Consider the following 17087-nt stretch of genomic DNA (forward strand, 5'->3'; position numbering starts at 1 on the left):
GAGACCTGGGTACCACATACCGAGGAAAAGCAGGTGGCTCAAGTGGTTAAGAGCTGTAGCCATGAGAAAGCCCAGGGACAGAGCCCAGGCTCTGAGTTCAAGTCCCATAACCACCACCACCACCAACAATAATAACGATGATGATGATGATGATGATGATGATGATGATGATGGAGGCTGTCACAGGAGATCTAAAAAAAATAAAGTCCATGCGAAGAGCCAGTGGCGCAGATGGCGGAGGCCCAGCCTTGAGTGAAAAGAATAATACAAATAAAATTAAAAGCCAGGGGCAGCGCCCAGGCCAGGAGGTCAGGCCCCCCAGGACTGGCATGCGCATGCGCCACCCGTCACCTAGGCAACCGCCTCCCCGCCCCGCCCCGCCTGTCCTGGACCAAACCGGGCCGAGCCGGGGGAGGGGCGAGCGGGGAGAGGGCGGGACATCCGGTCGGGACGCTCCTTCCCGGAAGTGACGTCGCAGTGTCAACATGCAAGATGGCGGCGCATCACCGGCAGAACACGGCGGGGCGGAGGAAAGTGCAGGTGAGGGAGGCCCCGCTCCTCCACCTCCCGGATGCCGCTCGCAGGCTGGGGCCCGCCGTGAGCGGGCGGACGCTTCGGGCCGCGGCCGGCCGGCTGCGCGCGGCGTAGCGTGAGGGGGAAGAGGGACGCCCAGGGAGGAGCGCGGCCGGGCGGCGAGGGGAGGGGCCGCGGCGCTAACGGACGGGGAAGGCGCGGGTGGGATGGGGAGGGACGCGGGGAGGCCCTGGCCCCGGTCCCGGTCCCGCGTGGCGAGGGGAGCGGGGAAGCGAGGAGGCCGCGGCGCCAACGGCCTGAGGAAGCCGGGGCGGCGAGGAAGGCGCGCGCTCGGCCGCGCGGTGCCGGGAACCGAGCAGGGGGGGGGGGGAGGGGGCGGGGCGAGGCGAGAGAAGGGGCGGGGCCGGGAGCCGCGGTGGGCGGGGCCGGGAGCCGCGGTGGTAGAGGCCAGAGGTAGCAGCTGGGTGAGTGGGCGGGGCGAGAGAAGGGGCGGGGCTGGGAGCCGACGTGAGGTGGGCGGGGCAAGAGGTGCCGCTAGGTGAGTGGGTGGGGAGATGGGAAGGGGCGGGACTGAGAGCCACGGTGGGTGGAGCGAGAGGTAGCAGCTGTGTGAGTGGGCGGGGCAAGCGTAGGGGCGGGTTAGAAATGACGGGCGGTGATGGATGGGGGCGGGGCTTGTGCCGTGGGAGGGGCTTTGCCGAAGGGGCGGGACCAGCTAACCCCTAGCCTTGCCCACTCATGCCCCCATTATATCTTCCATTGGGTGGAAAAGGCTCAGATCTGGATTGCCGGAGCACAGGGTGGTTAGATGATGAGGGAGAGAACCCGGCAACGATTTTGGATGCTGATGTTTGATCGGTGGTTTTTCTTTTGGTTGGTTGGTGTTTGGTGTGAGTCCTGAGACTTGAACAGCTATCTCATCTCCAAAGGACCCCCAAAAAGCCAGAAGTAGAGATGTGGCTCAACAGGGGAAAATGCCAGGGGCCAGGAGTTTAGCCTAGTGGTAGAGTGCTTGCCTAGCATGCACGAAGACCCAGGTTCAATTCCTCAGTACCACATACATAGAAAAAACCAGAAGTGGTGCTGAGGCTCAAGTGGTAGAGCTCTAGCCTTGAGAAAGCCCAAGGACAGGGCTCAGGCCCTGAGTTCAAGACCTGAAACTGGCACCAAAAAAAAAACAAGTAGAAACAACAACCCCATCTCTTGAAGAACAAAGCTAAGGGACCATGCTGGGGCCTTGAGTTCAGGTCCCCAGTATTAGCACACAAAAACCAAAAGCAAGTTTCCTGTGAGAAATAGCACTTGGTTTCCTGGCTGGTAACACGGATCGGGTGTCTTGTCAGGTTTCCTATGTCATCCGTGATGAGGTGGAGAGACATAACCGGAATGGTGTCAACGCCCTGCAGCTGGACCCTGCGCTCAACCGGCTCTTCACCGCCGGCAGAGACTCCATCATCAGAATATGGAGTGTCAATCAACACAAGGTAAACCCAGGAGCCCACCTTTCCTCTCTTCCTCACATTCATCCACCCTGAGCTCTCTGAGTGCTGAGGGCTTTTTGTTTAGTTGTGTGTGTGTGTGTGTGTGTGTGTGTGTGTGTGTGTGTTCGTTCCCATCCTGGGGCTCGAACCCGGGGCCTGGGCCCTATCTCTGAGCTTTTGTGCTCAAGGCTAGCTCTCTACCACTTGAGCCACGGTGCCATCACAGATTTTTTTCCTACCTGGGCTGGCTTTGACTCGTGATCCTCAGATCTCTGCCTCCTAAAGAGCTAGGATGACAGGTGAGCCACCAGCACCCCGTGTTTGTTTTGGCACCCACTACCAAGACATAGCCATCCGTGTAAGCCTCTGACCAAAGACATCCCAAAGGGAATTTCAGAAGTAGTTCAACTAAAGCAAGATCTTCATACATAAAAACTAGCTTTGCTTTTCAGAGCTCTCTGCCGTAAAGGAGCAGGAATAAAAGCTGCACACACACACACACACACACACACACACACACACACACACACACACACACACACGAGATTTGGGCTCCTAACAAAACTCTACATCCCAATTACATTGAATATAAATCAAATAAGATAAGGATAATAATATAAGACTAAAGGCTTCTTTTAAAGTGCACAACAAAACTTATATATGTGAAAAACCCCAGTGCTTTGGGGCCTTAGGTTTGAATGCCTATATTCTGAGGGACGTGGCAGAGAAGGGACAGGTAGGGCCAAGGGATATTTAATTAATGAGCACTTAATTGGTGACAGATATCTTGGCCCTTTCATGACCACCAGAATCTTAATTCTCAGCTAACCTCCCTCTCGCCACAGGCCCCCAGAAATCCCCAGTTAACTGATGAGCAAGAGACATCTAAGAGCCTTTGATCCTGGTACCAAGGCCTCTGCCTGTCATCCCAGTTGCTCTGGAGACTGAGCTCCGAGGATCATGGTTTAAAGCCAGCCAGGCCAGAAAAAGTCCGTGAGACTCTCATCTCCAATGAACCAGAAAAAAAAACAAAACAAAAAAAAAAGCCAGACATGGAATAGAACACCAGCCTTGAAAGGAAAAGGCCAAAGGCTAGTGTCCTGACCCTGACACAAGAGGGAAAAAAATAAGACCTTGATGAGCTTTTATCCCTGCGCCTAGTCTTTGTGTTTTCCAGTTTGTCTTTAAGAAGTTGCTCTATAGGCTTAATGTTTGGTGCAGGAAAAGAGATTGTCCTTAGCAGAATTGCTTTTTTTTTTATACTTTTAGTTTTATTATATTATATTTTTTAAATTTTTATTTAGGGGTGATGGCAGGTCCTGGGGCTTGAACTCAGGACCTTCAGGCTGTCCCTAAGCTTTTTTGCTCAAGGCTAGCCCTCTACCACTATAGCCACAGCTCCACTTCTGGCTTTTTTTTTTTTTTTCTTTTTTTGAGTCATTTCTTGGGAGATAAGAGGCTCACAGCCTGGGCTGGCTTCGAACCATAATCCTCAGCTCTCAGCTTCCTGAAGAGTTGCATTGGCTGCTATTATGAGCCTCCATGGCTCACCTGGCCTCTCCTTTATTTATGACAAGATCAAAACTCAGTTCTTTTCCACCCCGAAGGCTCTTTTCTCTGCCCAGGATGCATCTCCAATGCAGGATGTAACTAAATCCTCGTCTCTACAAAACTACTCCTGGCAATGAAAGCAGCGTGAGAACCCCGAGTCTAGTTTCTGAGTTGACATGGCGATCTCCTAGCCTCTGTGTGTAGCCTCAGGCTCCATTTCTTCTCGGAGGGAGTACAGATTGCAGGAGGAAGGCTTTGACAGCTAAAAGCAGACAAACAGCTTTCCCTGCCTCCAAGCCTCATGCTTCGTCACATCCCTGGGGCTCTCCTCTCCCCGAGTCTGCAGATTCCCCTCACGTCGTGCCTGTCCTCCCTCGGAAAGCCAGAGAGCCTCTAACTGAACAAAAGTCACTGAGGAGCTCAGCACGGTGGCTCACACCTGTCGTCCCGGCTACTCGGGAGGCTGAGATTGGAGGATTGTGATTGGAAGCCAGCCTGGGCGGGAAAGTGCATGAAACTCTGCTCAGGAACCACCAAAAAGCGGCCTTATGTGGTAGAGCGCTAACCTTGAGCACAGACGCTCAGGGACGGGGCCCGAAGCCTGAGTTCAACCCCATGACCAGCGCACGCACGCACGCACGCGCACACACCCGCACACAGTAAAGCATGTGTTGAGGGTTCAAGCTTTCCCTTCGTGAAAGGGGTTTATGTAGAAATATATTTTATGTCTTTTGAGTTCACCTGTCCATACATTATGCATTACAAAGAATCTATTTAAGGAAACTTACTTGGTACAATCATTGTAATTAAGAGTTCTAGCCCCTATTGAAATTTTATATTGTTCAAAAAACAATAATTAAGCATTTCTTCAGGACACTGAGGCTTTTATTACTGAACCAAAGCAGTGTTAGGGACTCACACCTGACTGAAATCTGAGAGTCATGGTTTGAAGCCAGCCTCGGCAGACAAATCCAGTTAACTAGCCACTGAAAACTAGACATGGAGGTGTGGTTCAAGCCACAGAGCACCAGCCTTGAGCAAAAAAAACCAAAAAAGGCTGTCATCTTTTTGGTCAAAGTCTTGTCTGAATGTAGTTTTTTTTAGAGCCGTGTGTGACTTAATGGAATAACGTGGAAGGATCTTTCATGTGTAACGTCCTTTAGTCTCTGGCACAGCTTTGTGGTTTTTCTTTTGATTCTAGCAAGACCCCTACATAGCGTCGATGGAGCATCATACAGACTGGGTGAATGACATTGCAGTTTGCTGCAACGGGAAAACCCGTAAGCATTGCTTTGGGGTACTTGGCTTTTGGGAGATCTCACTTCACATAAATAATTTATTATTTATTTTTTTAACATCCCGGTCCTGGGGCTTGAACTCTGGGCCTGAGCTGTCCCTGAGCTCTTTTACTCAAGGGCTACCATTCTAACACTTTGAGACTTTGAGCCATATATATATATATATATATATGGCGCCACTTCCGGTTCCCTGGTGATTCCTCGAAGATATGAGTCTCACAGACTTTCCTAGCCCAGGCTGGCTTCAAACCAGGATCCTTCAGATTTTAGCCTCCTGAGTAGCTGGAATGACAGCTGGTAGCCAGGACCAGCCCAAATAAGAAATGTTTTGGATCAAATTAGTTGGTGAACCAAAAGTGTGCCTCATACAAGACTTTGGGTTCAAATCTCAGTACTGCCAAGAAAAAAAAAAAATTCATTAGTTGAGCCTTCACTTAAACATTAACAGCGTTTCCTCTGTCTATTTTAAAACGTGTGTGTGTGCACACGTGTGTGATTTGAAGTAACACACAATACTTGTAGAGAACACCTTTAAGACTGTGTGTCTGGCTGGACACTGGTGGCTTCACGGCTGTAATTCCAGCTTCTCAGGCTGGGACAGGAGAATGGAGAGTGCAGCCGGCCTTCAGGGCAGGAAAGGCAAAACGCTTTCTCCAGTTAACCAGCACAAAACCAGAAGTAGAACTGGGGTTCAAGTAGTAGAACACCAGCCTTGATTTCCCCCGAAAAAAAGTTAAGTAAGAGCATGAGGCCTGAGTTCAAGCCCCAGTACTGGCATTTCGTTGCTCCATTCTGTCTCCTGAGGATTCTATCCCCCCTTCTCGGCCTCTTGCAGTGATTTCCGCGTCGTCTGACACAACTGTGAAAGTGTGGAATGCACACAAGGGATTCTGCATGTCGACGCTAAGGACGCACAAGGTGTGGTTTCGCAAGGGGCTGGCCCTCGGTGTTTGGGGAGGCTCGTTTGCCAGTGCTCGCAGAGATGACGGCGTGTGTGCTGTATTTCAGGATTATGTAAAAGCCTTGGCCTACGCCAAGGATAAAGAATTAGTAGCCTCGGCCGGACTGGACAGACAAATATTCCTTTGGGACGTGAATACTCTCACAGCGTTAACTGCCTCAAATAACACTGTCACAAGTAAGGTGCTGTGTGTGTGTGTGTGTGTGTGTGTGTGTGTGTGTGTGTGTGTGTGTGTGTGTGCGCGCGCGTGGGTGCGTCCAGGCGTGGGTACTGTCCCTGAGTTTTTCTGATCATCGCTGGTACTTTAGCACTTGAGTCACAGCACCACTTTGGGCTTTTTGGTAGTTCATCAGAGATGAGAGTTTCACATACTGTCCTGCCTCAGGCTGGCTTTGAACCTCGATCCTCAGATCTCAGCCTCCCAAGTAGCTAGGCTGACAGGCGTGAGCCACCTCGTCTGGCGCCAGCTGTCCTATCTTTGACTTTACCTTTCCCTGGCTGGCAGGAAATGGCTGAAGATCTGCGCATGCTCAGCTTGCTCTCCTTCATTTTTCACCCACGTAGAAACCCAGGGGCAGTGGCTCAAGTGGTAGAGTGCCAGCCTTGAGCAACAGGAACTCCAAGACAGTTCTCAGGCCCCGAGTTCAAACCCCAGGACTGGGAAAAAAATAAAGTTGCCTTTTCTCTTCAACAGCCTCTTCTTTAAGTGGAAACAAGGATTCCATCTACAGCCTTGCCATGAACCAGCTGGGAACCATCATTGTGTCAGGGTCCACAGAGAAGGTAAGGGGACAAGGGGGGGGGGGGGGGGGATTGGAACCAAAACAACCCGCCAAGGCATGGATGGCATCAGTGTGACAACCCCATAGGCAGACAGTGCCCTGCAGCGTGGCTCCTGCCTGTAGTCCCAACACTCTCGGGGCTGTGTGCTTGGGAATCGTTTGACTCCACGAGTTTGAGACCAGCCTGGGCAAACACAGGGAGGACTCTCACCTCAAAAAGAAAACAGAAAGGGGCTGGAGGCATGGTTCAGTCCTAGAGCCCCAGCCCAGGAGCAAAAGCAAGTGTCTGCTAACAGCTTCAAGTCCTGTGGTCTTGAACTCTGGTCCTTGCATTGTCATTTGGCTCTTTGGCTCTACCGTGTGCCCCCAGCCCTTTTTTTGGAGGGGGCCTAGTTATGTGGGGGACCCCTGGTCCCCTACAGTTTCCCCCGTGCCTGGGATTACAGTCGTGAGCCTCCGTCTCCAGCTTACTTGTTGAAATGAGAGCTCAGAGCCTCTGCTTCCTTCCGGGGCGGGCCTCTCACTCCGATCCTCCAGATCTCTGCCTCCCAAGTGAGCTAGGACGGTGCATGGCATGGCGTGGCCCTGTCCAGCGTGACACGCCCCCCTCCCCCGGGCTCTCACTCCACAGGTATTGAGGGTGTGGGACCCCAGGACATGCGCAAAGTTGATGAAGCTCAAAGGCCACACGGACAACGTGAAGGCTTTGCTGCTGAACCGAGATGGCACTCAGGTACCCTACCCGGCCATGCCCCAGACCCGGGCCCGGCCTGCCAGCGCAGAGCCACCCAGGCTGGCCCCACTCTTGAAAAAGAACTACAGCTGGGAGCGTGGCCTAGCAGTACAGTGCTCGCCTAGCATGCAGGAAGCCCTGGGTTCGATTCCCCAGTACCACAGACACAGAAAAAGCCAGAAGTGGCGCTGTGGCTCCAGTGGTAGAGCGCCAGCGTCGGCGTTGGAAGGGGTAAGTGTGCAGAGCCCCGCGTGACCTTCCTGTCGTCTGCTCGCAGTGTCTGTCCGGCAGCTCGGACGGGACCATCCGCCTGTGGTCGCTGGGCCAGCAGCGGTGCATCGCCACGTACCGCGTGCACGACGAAGGGGTGTGGGCGCTGCAGGTGAACGAGGCCTTCACGCACGTGTACTCAGGAGGGCGCGACCGCAAGATCTACTGCACTGACCTGAGGAACCCCGACCTCCGTGTGCTGATCTGCGAGGAGAAGGCGCCCGTGCTCAAGGCAAGTCCTCCCCTTTGCGCTAAAACACGAGGCCTGCCTGTAATCCCGGAGACTCGGGAGGCTGAGGTCTGAGGATCACGGCTCAAAGCTGGCATGGGGACCAGGAGTGTGGTCTAGTGGTTAAAGTGCTTGCCTAGCATGCGGAAAGACCTGGGTTCGATTCCTCAGTACCACATACATAGGAAAAGCCAGAAGTGGTGCTGAGGCTCAAGTGGTAGAGTGCTAGCCTTGAGAAAGTCCAAGGTCAGTGCCCAGGCCCCGAGTTCAAGCCCCAGGACTGGCACAAAAGTAATAACTGAAAGAGCAAAAAGAAAGCCCTCCGTCCTTCTTAACGGCATTCATTTAGGTCCCCCTGGCTGATGGTACTTAGAAAAAACTTGGCGTCGGCTGGGCTTGGGAGCGCATGCCTGTAATCCAGGTATGTAAGAGAATGGGGCAGGAGGATCTGAAGTTGGAGCCAGCCTGGCCTGAACGCCACACCAGTAAAAGAGCTGGGGACATTAGTATACGGGGCCAGCTCCTCGCTGTGCCATCGCTAAGGTGACAGTAAGGCTGTGTTAGTGGAACAGTGCAGCGACGCCACACGAGACCATCCCCCACCAAGCGTCCGTGCTTCTTTCTTCATTTCAGATGGAGCTGGACAGATCCGCTGACCCGCCCCCTGCCGTCTGGGTCGCCACAACAAAGTCTACGGTCAATAAATGGGTAAGTGAACCCCTGATGTGCTAGCCAGGTTTGGGGGTGTTTGTGTACTTGTTTGTTTTGATTTTTTTGTCCCAGACCTGGGACGTGAACCTAAGGGCTCCTGGCTAGTGTTCTACCACTTGAGCCACGCCTCCAGTCTGACATTTAGCCAGCCGATCCACGATGGCAATGAAATCTCACAGATGTGTCCGGCCAGGCTTACTTTGAACAGGGCTCTCGCACACCTCAGCCTTCCTGAGCAGCTGAGATGACAAGACGCTGGCACACCCAGGATGTGACTGGTTCTCACATTCAGAGGGGGTAGCCACACCAAACGAGACAGGGGACCCTTGGCTCCGCGGTCCACAGGTGGCACCACTGCCAGCCTCTCTGTAGTGTGAAGAGCAAGTAAAGAAAGCAAAGCAAAGTGGGCATCATAGACTCACGCCTGTCATCCCAGCTACTGGAGGCTGAGATGTGAGAACCCAGGTTCGAAGCCAGCCCCAGACAAGAAAGTCTGTGACTTTACCTCCAGGGAACCACCAAAAAGCCCGATGTGGCGCTGTGGCTCAAGTGGTAGAGCACCAGCCTTGAATAAAGAAAGCATCTGGGAACTGAGAGTGGGGCTTAGTGGTCGAGTGTTTACCTAGCACGCATGAAGCCCTGGGTTCGATTCCTCAGCACCACATCTACAGAATAAGGCAGGAGTGGTGCTGTGGCTCAAATGGTAGAGCACACTGGCAAAAAAAAGAGTGCTACTGGGCCGGGAGTTTGGCCTAGTGGTTAAAGTGCTTGCCTAGCATGCATGAAGACCCGGGTTCGATTCCTCGGTACCACATACATAGAAAAAAGCCGGAAGTGATGCTGAGGCTCAAGTGGTAGAGCTCTAACCTTGAGAAAGTCCAAGGACAGTGCTCAAGCCCTGAGCCCAAGCCCAGGACTGGCAAAAAAAAAAAAAAAAAAGAGGGGGCCGGGGGTTTGGCCTAGTGGTTGAGTGCTTGCCTAGCAGGCACGAAGACCCGGGCGGTACCATATACATAGAAAAAACCAGAAATGGAGCGAGGCTCAAGTGGTAGAGCTCTACTCTTGAGAAAGTCCAAGGACGGTGCTCAGGCCCTGAGCTCAAGCCCGGGACTGGCAAAAAAAAAAAAAAAAACAGAGTGCTACTGCTTTTGTGCAGTTTTTCTCCTATCCCATCTTCATCGTCGTGGTTGTTGTCTTTCTAATTATTATTGCACATTGTAATTGATTGCATTTGCAGTTAGTATTAAGTCATTATAGGAAGAGGTAAAAAGACCATAAGTCAGCTGACCAGCACGTGTTTCTCATCCTTTATTCTCTGATTTTTTTTGGTTTTTGTTTTTTTCTTTGCCAGTCCTGGGGCTTGAACTCAGGGCCTGAGCACTGTCCTTGGGCTTTTTCCTCAAGGCTAGAACTCTATCACTTGAGCCACAGCACCACTTCTGGCTTTTTCCTATGTATGTGGTATCAAGGAATCGAACCCAGGTCATCATGCATGCTAGGCAAGCCCTCTACCACTAGGCCAGACTCCCGGCCCCACTGTTGTTGTTTTTAATCATGCGAATAATTGCATTGTGACAGTTGGCTGCCGCTGTCACAGACAGGTGCAGCTCCAAAAAGAATGCACGGAGTAAGTAACTCTTGGTTTTTTCCTTCAGACACTGAAAGGAATTCATAATTTCAGAGCCTCGGGTGATTATGACAACGATTGCACAAATCCCATCACGCCCCTGTGTACGCAGCCTGACCAAGTCATCAAAGGTGAGACATGCACAAGCTGTTATTCCTTTGACGCCAGTCCCGGGACTTGAACTCACAGCCCGAGCACCATTTTTGCTCAAGGCTGACACTCTACCACTAGAGCCACAGCACCACTTCCGGCTTTTTGCTGGTTCATGGGAGGTAAGTGTGTCTCAGACGGCCTGCCTCAGGTTGGCTTTGAACGGCCATCTTCAGGTCTCAGTCGTCTGAGTAGCTGGGATTATTAGAACCGGCCTGGTATCGTCCCCTTTATTGGGGTTAATTGCAGCTATGTAAGAATCCACAATGATGAAGGTGTAATGGCCTCATTTTCAATGAAATCCCGCCATAAATGAAAGGGAAAAGACCCTAGAGAATGAGCCAGGAGCCAGCGGCTCACGCCTGCCACCCCAGCTACTCAGGAGGCTGCGATCGTGGTTCAAAGCCAGCCAGGGCAAGAAAGGCCATATGACTTATCTCCAAGGAACCAGCAAAAAGCCAGAAATGGGGCTGTGGCTCAGGTGGTAGAACGGCCACATGGAGCACGAAAGCTCAGCCTGGCTGTGTGTCTTCCTTCACCTGCAGGGGGCGCCAGCATCATCCAGTGCCACATTCTCAATGACAAGAGGCATATACTGACCAAAGACACCAACAATAACGTGGCCTACTGGGACGTGCTGAAGGTTGGTGTCATTGATTGTCCACTCTTCCTTTCTATGCGTGTGTGTGTGTGTGTGTGTGTGTGTGTGTGTGTGTGTGCGCGTGTGCGCACGCGCACCAGTACTGGGGACCAGAGCTTGAGCTGGGTCTGGGAGCTGTCCCTTTATTTCCCTTCCAGGCTGGTTTATATTACAAGTTGGGCCAAATGCTGTCCACGCATAAAATGACCACACTCAGGTTTCCCATCCTTGATTCCACTAGCATCTGGGCCTCTCCCACTAATTGCTAGTGGTGTCTGGGCACCAGCGCTCACGCCCATAACCCTAGCTGCTCGGGAGGCTGAGATCTGAGGATCGCTGTGTGCAGGCAAATCCATGAATCTTTAAATTTCCAGCTTTCCACCAAGAAGCCGAAGTGGCGCTGTGGCTCAAGTGGTAGAGCGCCAGCCTTGAGCAAAGAAAGCTCAGGGACAGTGCTCAGGCCCTGAGTTCAAGCTCTAACACCAGACCAGAGAGAGACAGAGACTTGTCAGTTGCTTCACTGCTTCTGGCTAAGTGTGACAGTGTATCAGTATTAGTGACCTTTTCTTTTTTGTTGGTCTTGGGTCTTGAGCTCTGGGCCTGGGCACTGTCCCTAAACTCTTCAGCTCAAGGCTACCGCCCTACCCCTTGAGCCATAGCACCACTTCTGGTTTTCTAGTGGTGAATTGGAGATAAAAGTCTCATGGACTTTAGTGTCAGGGCTGGCTTTAGACTGCAATCTTCAAATCTCAGCCTCCTGAGTAGCTAGGATGACAGGCGTGAGCCACCACACCCGGCCTCAGTGAACTTTTTTTTTGTCGTCTTTATTTGGTCCGACACTGGGACTCAAACCTGGTGTTTTCATTGTGACACTACCAACTGAACCATCAGCAAAAAAAAAAAAAAAAAAGACCATTCTTTTTGAAATGACACAAATGTTAAAACAACTACAAAATTTTGAGTGGCAAAGTCTCAAATCAGTCACTTTGTGTTGACGTGACCCTTCGTGTTTTATGTACAGGCATGCAAAGTTGAAGATCTGGGCAAAGTAGATTTTGAAGATGAAATCAAGAAAAGATTTAAAATGGTGTACGTGCCAAATTGGTTCTCGGTGGACTTAAAAACGGGGGTAAGTTAGCTGCTGTGCTTTGTGGCATTTGAGTAGTGGAAATCTCATCTTTGCTTTTCGGTTATTTTTAGTTTGTTCCTGGTGCCTCTCCTGGGTCTTGAACTCAGGGCCTGAGCACTGTCCTTGAGCTCTTCAGCTCAGGTCTAGCACTCTTACCACTTGAGCCACAGCACCACTTCCGGTTTTTTGGTGGTTCATTGGAGATGAGAATCTCACGGACTTTCATGCCCCGGCTGACCTTGAACCTCGATCCTCAGACCTCAGCCTCCCCAGTAGCTGGGATGGCAGGCGTGAGCCACCAGCCCCCAGCCTCATTCTCTTTTTGTAGATGCTAACCATTACTTTGGACGAGAGCGACTGCTTTGCCGCTTGGGTCTCTGCTAAAGACGCTGGCTTCACGAGCCCGGATGGGTCAGATCCGAAATGTAAGTTCTGCCTTCATCGCTTTCTCCATCTTTGGCAGAGTCCCTTGATTTTTGCCATACGTGGCCATTTTAGAGGCTTCGTAAGGGAGTAGATGTGCTGTGCTTTAGCTGGGCTTGGTGGGGTGGGGTATGCCTGTACTCCCGGCCTGGACTGAGTTCAGGAAGACACAGCCCCCCCCCCCATCTCTTAAAAATGAATCAACAAGCCAGGTGCCCTCCTCCTACTCAGCAGGCTGAGATCTGAGGATCTCGGTTCAAAGCCAGCCCAGGCACTAAAGTCCATGAGACTTATCTCCAGTTAAGCATTAGAAAACCAGAAGTAGGGCTGTGGCTCCAGGGGTAGGGTGGTAGCCTTGAGCTGAAGAGCTCAGGGACAGCGCCCAGGCCCTGAGTTCAAATCCCCCCGTGACCCCCCCTGTCCCCCCACCCCCAGAAAAAAAAAAGAATCAACAACAACCTAAACCTTGCGCCTGACATGTAAACGTTGTATTCCTTTCTTCCATTTTCACACGACAGCTAACGGGCTGTCTTTTCCGTTGTGTTTGTGTTTGCTCCTCGGTCCCCTGGCTGTAGTGAATCTGGGGGGGCTGCTGCTGCAGGCTCTCCTCGAGTACTGGCCTCGCACACACGTGAACCCCGTGGAGGAAGAGGACAATGACGTCAACCACGGTGAGTGGGTGGGAGTATGTGTGTGTGGTCTGTCCTGGGTCTTGAACTCAGGGCCTGGGCCACATCCCTGAGCTTCTTGTTCAGGACTCCACGGCCTTGCCACATCTCCCCCTGGCGGTTTCTGTCCGGGGTTCCTGGGAGAGGAAGTCTCTGGTGCTGCTTCACACACCCCGCTTCCCCCCCACCCCCGCTGTCTGGGAGCCCTGGGCGACCCCAACTCTGCGTGTGTTTTGCAGTGAATGGAGAGCAGGAGACCCGCGTGCAAAAGGGGAACGGCTACTTCCAGGTGCCCCCCCACACGCCCGTGATCTTCGGCGAGGCCGGGGGCCGCACCCTCTTCAGGTAGGCACACTGGGGAGCCCAGTGGGGAGGGTTCGGGGTCCCGGCCTGTGAAGCCCTGGGGTCAGCGCGTTCACACAGTAAGAATTGGGGCTCCCGTGCCTCCTCTCTCCAGAGTCAAGGGCAGGGTCTCCGCCGTGATAGGATGCTCTGGGGCCCGCCCCAGTGCCAGCACCCAATCAGGCGGGAGGGGCGGGGCTGCCCCTGAGAACCACGAACAAGTGAACTTCCCCACAGCCAATCAGGAAGAGGGGCGGGGCTACCTGGGACCCTCTGTGGAGTGGGCTTCCCCACAGCCAATCAGGCGGGAGGGGCGGGGCTACACTTGGGACCCGCTGTGGAGTGGGCTTCCCCACGGCCAATCAGGCGGGAGGGGCGGGGCTACACTTGGGACCCGCTGTGGAGTGGGCTTCCCCACGGCCAATCAGGCGGGAGGGGCGGGGCTACACTTGGGACCCGCTGTGGAGTGGGCTTCCCCACGGCCAATCAGGCGGGAAGGGCGGGGCTATACTTGGGATCCGCTGTGGAGTGGGCTTCCCCACAGCCCATTAGGCGGGAGGGGCGGGGTGCAGGTGGGACCCGCTAGGGTGGCACCGCCCCTGCCGCGAAGGGCTTGGTCTGGCTCGCTTCCAGGCCCGGAGTTCAAGCCCTGGGATAGGCAGTAGCGTATACTTGGGGGTGAAGCCTGCCCTCCGGGGCCAGGCAGGATCATGCAGGGGCAGCGACCCCTGACCCTCGACCCTGGCCCGTGTCTGCAGGCTGCTGTGCCGAGACTCGGGTGGCGAGACGGAGTCCATGCTGCTCAACGAGACGGTGCCTCAGTGGGTGATCGACATCACGGTGGACGTAAGAGCCGCTGGGGTCGGGCCGGGACGGAGCGGGGGTGGGCCGGGGTTGGGGGGGAGGTTGGTTGCAAGTGGCCCCACCCGGCCCCCGCCTCCCAGGAGGCCGGGATGCGAGGATCGCGGCTGGAGGCCGCCGGGACAGGGAGGCCCCGCCAGACTCTCCTCTCTTGACATGTACTTTACCGCCCAACTAAAACCCACATTTGTGGTGCATCTTCGGTAAGGCTGAGACTGTGACTTACAGTTAACCCTGACTTGTGGAGGAGGGCGGGGCCGGCCACGGTCTGTGGAACGCTTTGCATTTTATTTGCTCATAGAAACAGTGACTCTCCACCTCGTTCGTATTTCAGAAAAACATGCCCAAGTTCAACAAGATTCCTTTCTACCTCCAACCTCATGCGTCTTCAGGAGCAAAAACCTTAAAAAAGTAAGTCAACAGGGCCGGGAACATGGCCTAGTGGTAGATGCTCACCTAGCATGCACCAAGCCCTGGGTTCCATTCCTCAGTACCACAGACACAGGAAAAGCGGGAAGTGGTGCCGTGGCTCAGGGGGTAGAGCTCTAGCCTTGAGAAAGCCCAAGGACAGTGCTCTGAGTTCAAACCCCAGGACTGGCCAAAGAGAAAAGAGAAGGTAAGGCAACACACTCGCCATGCCATCCCTAAGCCACGTTAATGAGTCTTAATTACTATTATCCTTCCTCGGGAACGCTTAGGCAGCACATTTGAGAATTGAGGCTGATTTTACCTTGTCTCTGTGCAGACTCCCAGTTTAGGAGCCGATCTTTGTATCATGAGTTTTGTGGAGACTCAGGGGACAAAGGAAATTTTCAGCCAGTGCTGGTGGCTCGCGCCTGTCATCCCAGCTCCTCGGGAGGCTGAGATCTGAGGATCGCAGTTCAAAGCCAGCCTTGGCAGCAAAGTCTGTGACACTATCTCCAGTGAACCATCAGCAAACTGAAAGTGACGCCATCTATGGCTCAAAGTGGTAGAGGCTAGCTTTGAGCAAGAGCGCAGGGCCAGCACCCAGGGCCAAGTTGAAGCTTCAGGGCAGAGAAAAGGAAAAAGAGAGAGAGAATATAAGCCATTCTGTGTGGACGTCAGGAATGCCAGAACACGAGTCTCACCATCTAGTCACAGGAAACCCCAGACTTCCGGAATGGACAGAGCCTGAGGCCGAGCGGCACTGGGTTATTTGTGGTCACCAAACAAGAGAATCCTGGGAAAAAGGGTGCGGATGGATGGATGATGGATGGATACGTGAATGGATAGACGGATGGCTGGATGGATGATGGGTGGATGGATAGATGGATGGCTGGACGATGTCCCCCCCAGTGCCCACCTGCCCCTCCCGCAGAGACCGGCTGTCGGCCAGCGACATGCTGCAGGTTCGCAAGGTCATGGAGCACGTGTACGAGAAGATCATTAACCTGGATGGCGAGTCGCAGGCCACCAGCTCCTCCAACAACGAGAAGACGGGCGAGCAGGAGAAGGAGGAGGACATCGCCGTGCTGGCCGAGGAGAAAATCGAGCTTCTGTGCCAGGATCAAGTGAGTGGCCGCGAGCCTGGGGACGCATGTGAGTGCGGGGTGGGAGACGCTGGGGTCCTTACCCCACCCCCACACCCACTCCCCAGGTACTCGACCCCAACATGGACCTGCGCACCGTGAAGCACTTCGTGTGGAAGAGCGGGGGCGACCTCACACTCCACTACCGCCAGAGGTGCCCGTGAAAGGGCGGATCGCTGTCCAGGGCCGCGCACCTCCCTCCTCGTCCTCCCCCGGCTCCCCCTCCTCCCTTTCGAGCTCCCCCCAGCCCTGCCTGGCCTCCAAGTGGAAGCCACGGCCCAGTGTGGATTCCAGGTGTAAAGCAGACGGGAGACTGAGCCCACGTCCTCCACACCTGTCCCCGCGTGTCTGTCCACGTGCCCTGTGCACACGCGGCCAGCCTCGCCACGAGAACATTCCATGGCAGGCACTTCCCGCCAAGGCTTCTTTTTCAAAAGTTTGTCATAAAAAAAAAAAAAAAGATCAAAGTCATCATCTTGAGACAGTTCCTTCTCCGCGGAGGCCCTGCGCGTGCGCGGGTGTCGTGTCGGTTTTGCCACGGGAGCTGTGCCCTCGAGGGGGGCGGGCCACGACCCCACCTCACTCACCCATGGCACCAACGCCGCCACTGCCGCCGCCCGGAAGCCTTGCTCTTCTTTTTTATATGCAAAAGGTTCCCGTCCCCCCAAGCCTGGAGCACCGCCTGTGTGGGGAGGGAGGCCCCGGCCCCCCCAAAGTGACAAGGACTGGGGGGGGGAGGGGTTCCTTCCCCATTGTCCCCAGACTCCACTGACCCACACAGTTGAGACAACCCAAGCCAGAGGGAGACCAGGGCTCAACGCCTGTCAACCCAGCCACGCTCTCACGAAGCTGAGATCCCGAGGATCAGGGTTCGAGGCCAGCCCCAGCCAGAACATCCATGAGCCTCTTGGTTCCAATAAGCTATCCAGGAAAAGCTGGAAGTGGCGCTGGGGCTCGAGTGATGAAGAGCGCCAGCCTCGAGCGTGGGAGCTGAGCATGGCGCCCAGGCCTTGAGTTCAAGCTCCAGGACACACACACGCGCGCGTGCGCGCATGCTCCACAGACCTACCAGGAAGAAAGAAATAACCATTCCCCCACCCCTTCTTCAGAAAGCTGAAGACAGCAGCCCCCTCTTTGTCCTCCTCCG

At 54.1% G+C, this 17087-nt stretch overlaps 1 protein-coding gene across 1 annotated transcript; it reads left to right on the top strand.

Moving 5' to 3' along the window:
• The first annotated feature begins 454 nt into the window (after positions 1-454).
• Positions 455-16407, top strand: Wdr48 (WD repeat domain 48). The gene is made up of 19 exons (XM_090323561.1): positions 455-540; positions 1878-2018; positions 4768-4846; positions 5700-5782; positions 5873-6002; positions 6520-6608; positions 7239-7340; positions 7618-7842; positions 8473-8547; positions 10206-10308; positions 10873-10970; positions 11989-12096; positions 12425-12521; positions 13095-13190; positions 13427-13532; positions 14288-14375; positions 14725-14801; positions 15730-15922; positions 16009-16407. Exons 1-19 carry the CDS (start codon positions 493-495, stop codon positions 16102-16104), a joined length of 2034 nt encoding a protein of 677 aa, XP_090179687.1. The 5' UTR covers positions 455-492; the 3' UTR covers positions 16105-16407.
• The last annotated feature ends 680 nt before the right edge of the window (positions 16408-17087 follow it).

This window comes from Megascapheus bottae, chromosome 32 (genome assembly GCF_031878675.1).
Source record: "Megascapheus bottae isolate mThoBot1 chromosome 32, mThoBot2.hap1, whole genome shotgun sequence".
NCBI lineage: Eukaryota > Metazoa > Chordata > Mammalia > Rodentia > Geomyidae > Megascapheus > Megascapheus bottae.

Bases quoted from the DNA above. Each gene is read 5' to 3' on its own strand.
- Wdr48 (XM_090323561.1), top strand. From the start codon at position 493: ATGGCGGCGCATCACCGGCAGAACACGGCGGGGCGGAGGAAAGTGCAG. The intron at 10,971-11,988 runs GTTGGTGTCATT...TTTTATGTACAG, and splicing joins CCTACTGGGACGTGCTGAAG to GCATGCAAAGTTGAAGATCT. The intron at 13,533-14,287 runs GTAGGCACACTG...CCGTGTCTGCAG, and splicing joins GGGGGCCGCACCCTCTTCAG to GCTGCTGTGCCGAGACTCGG.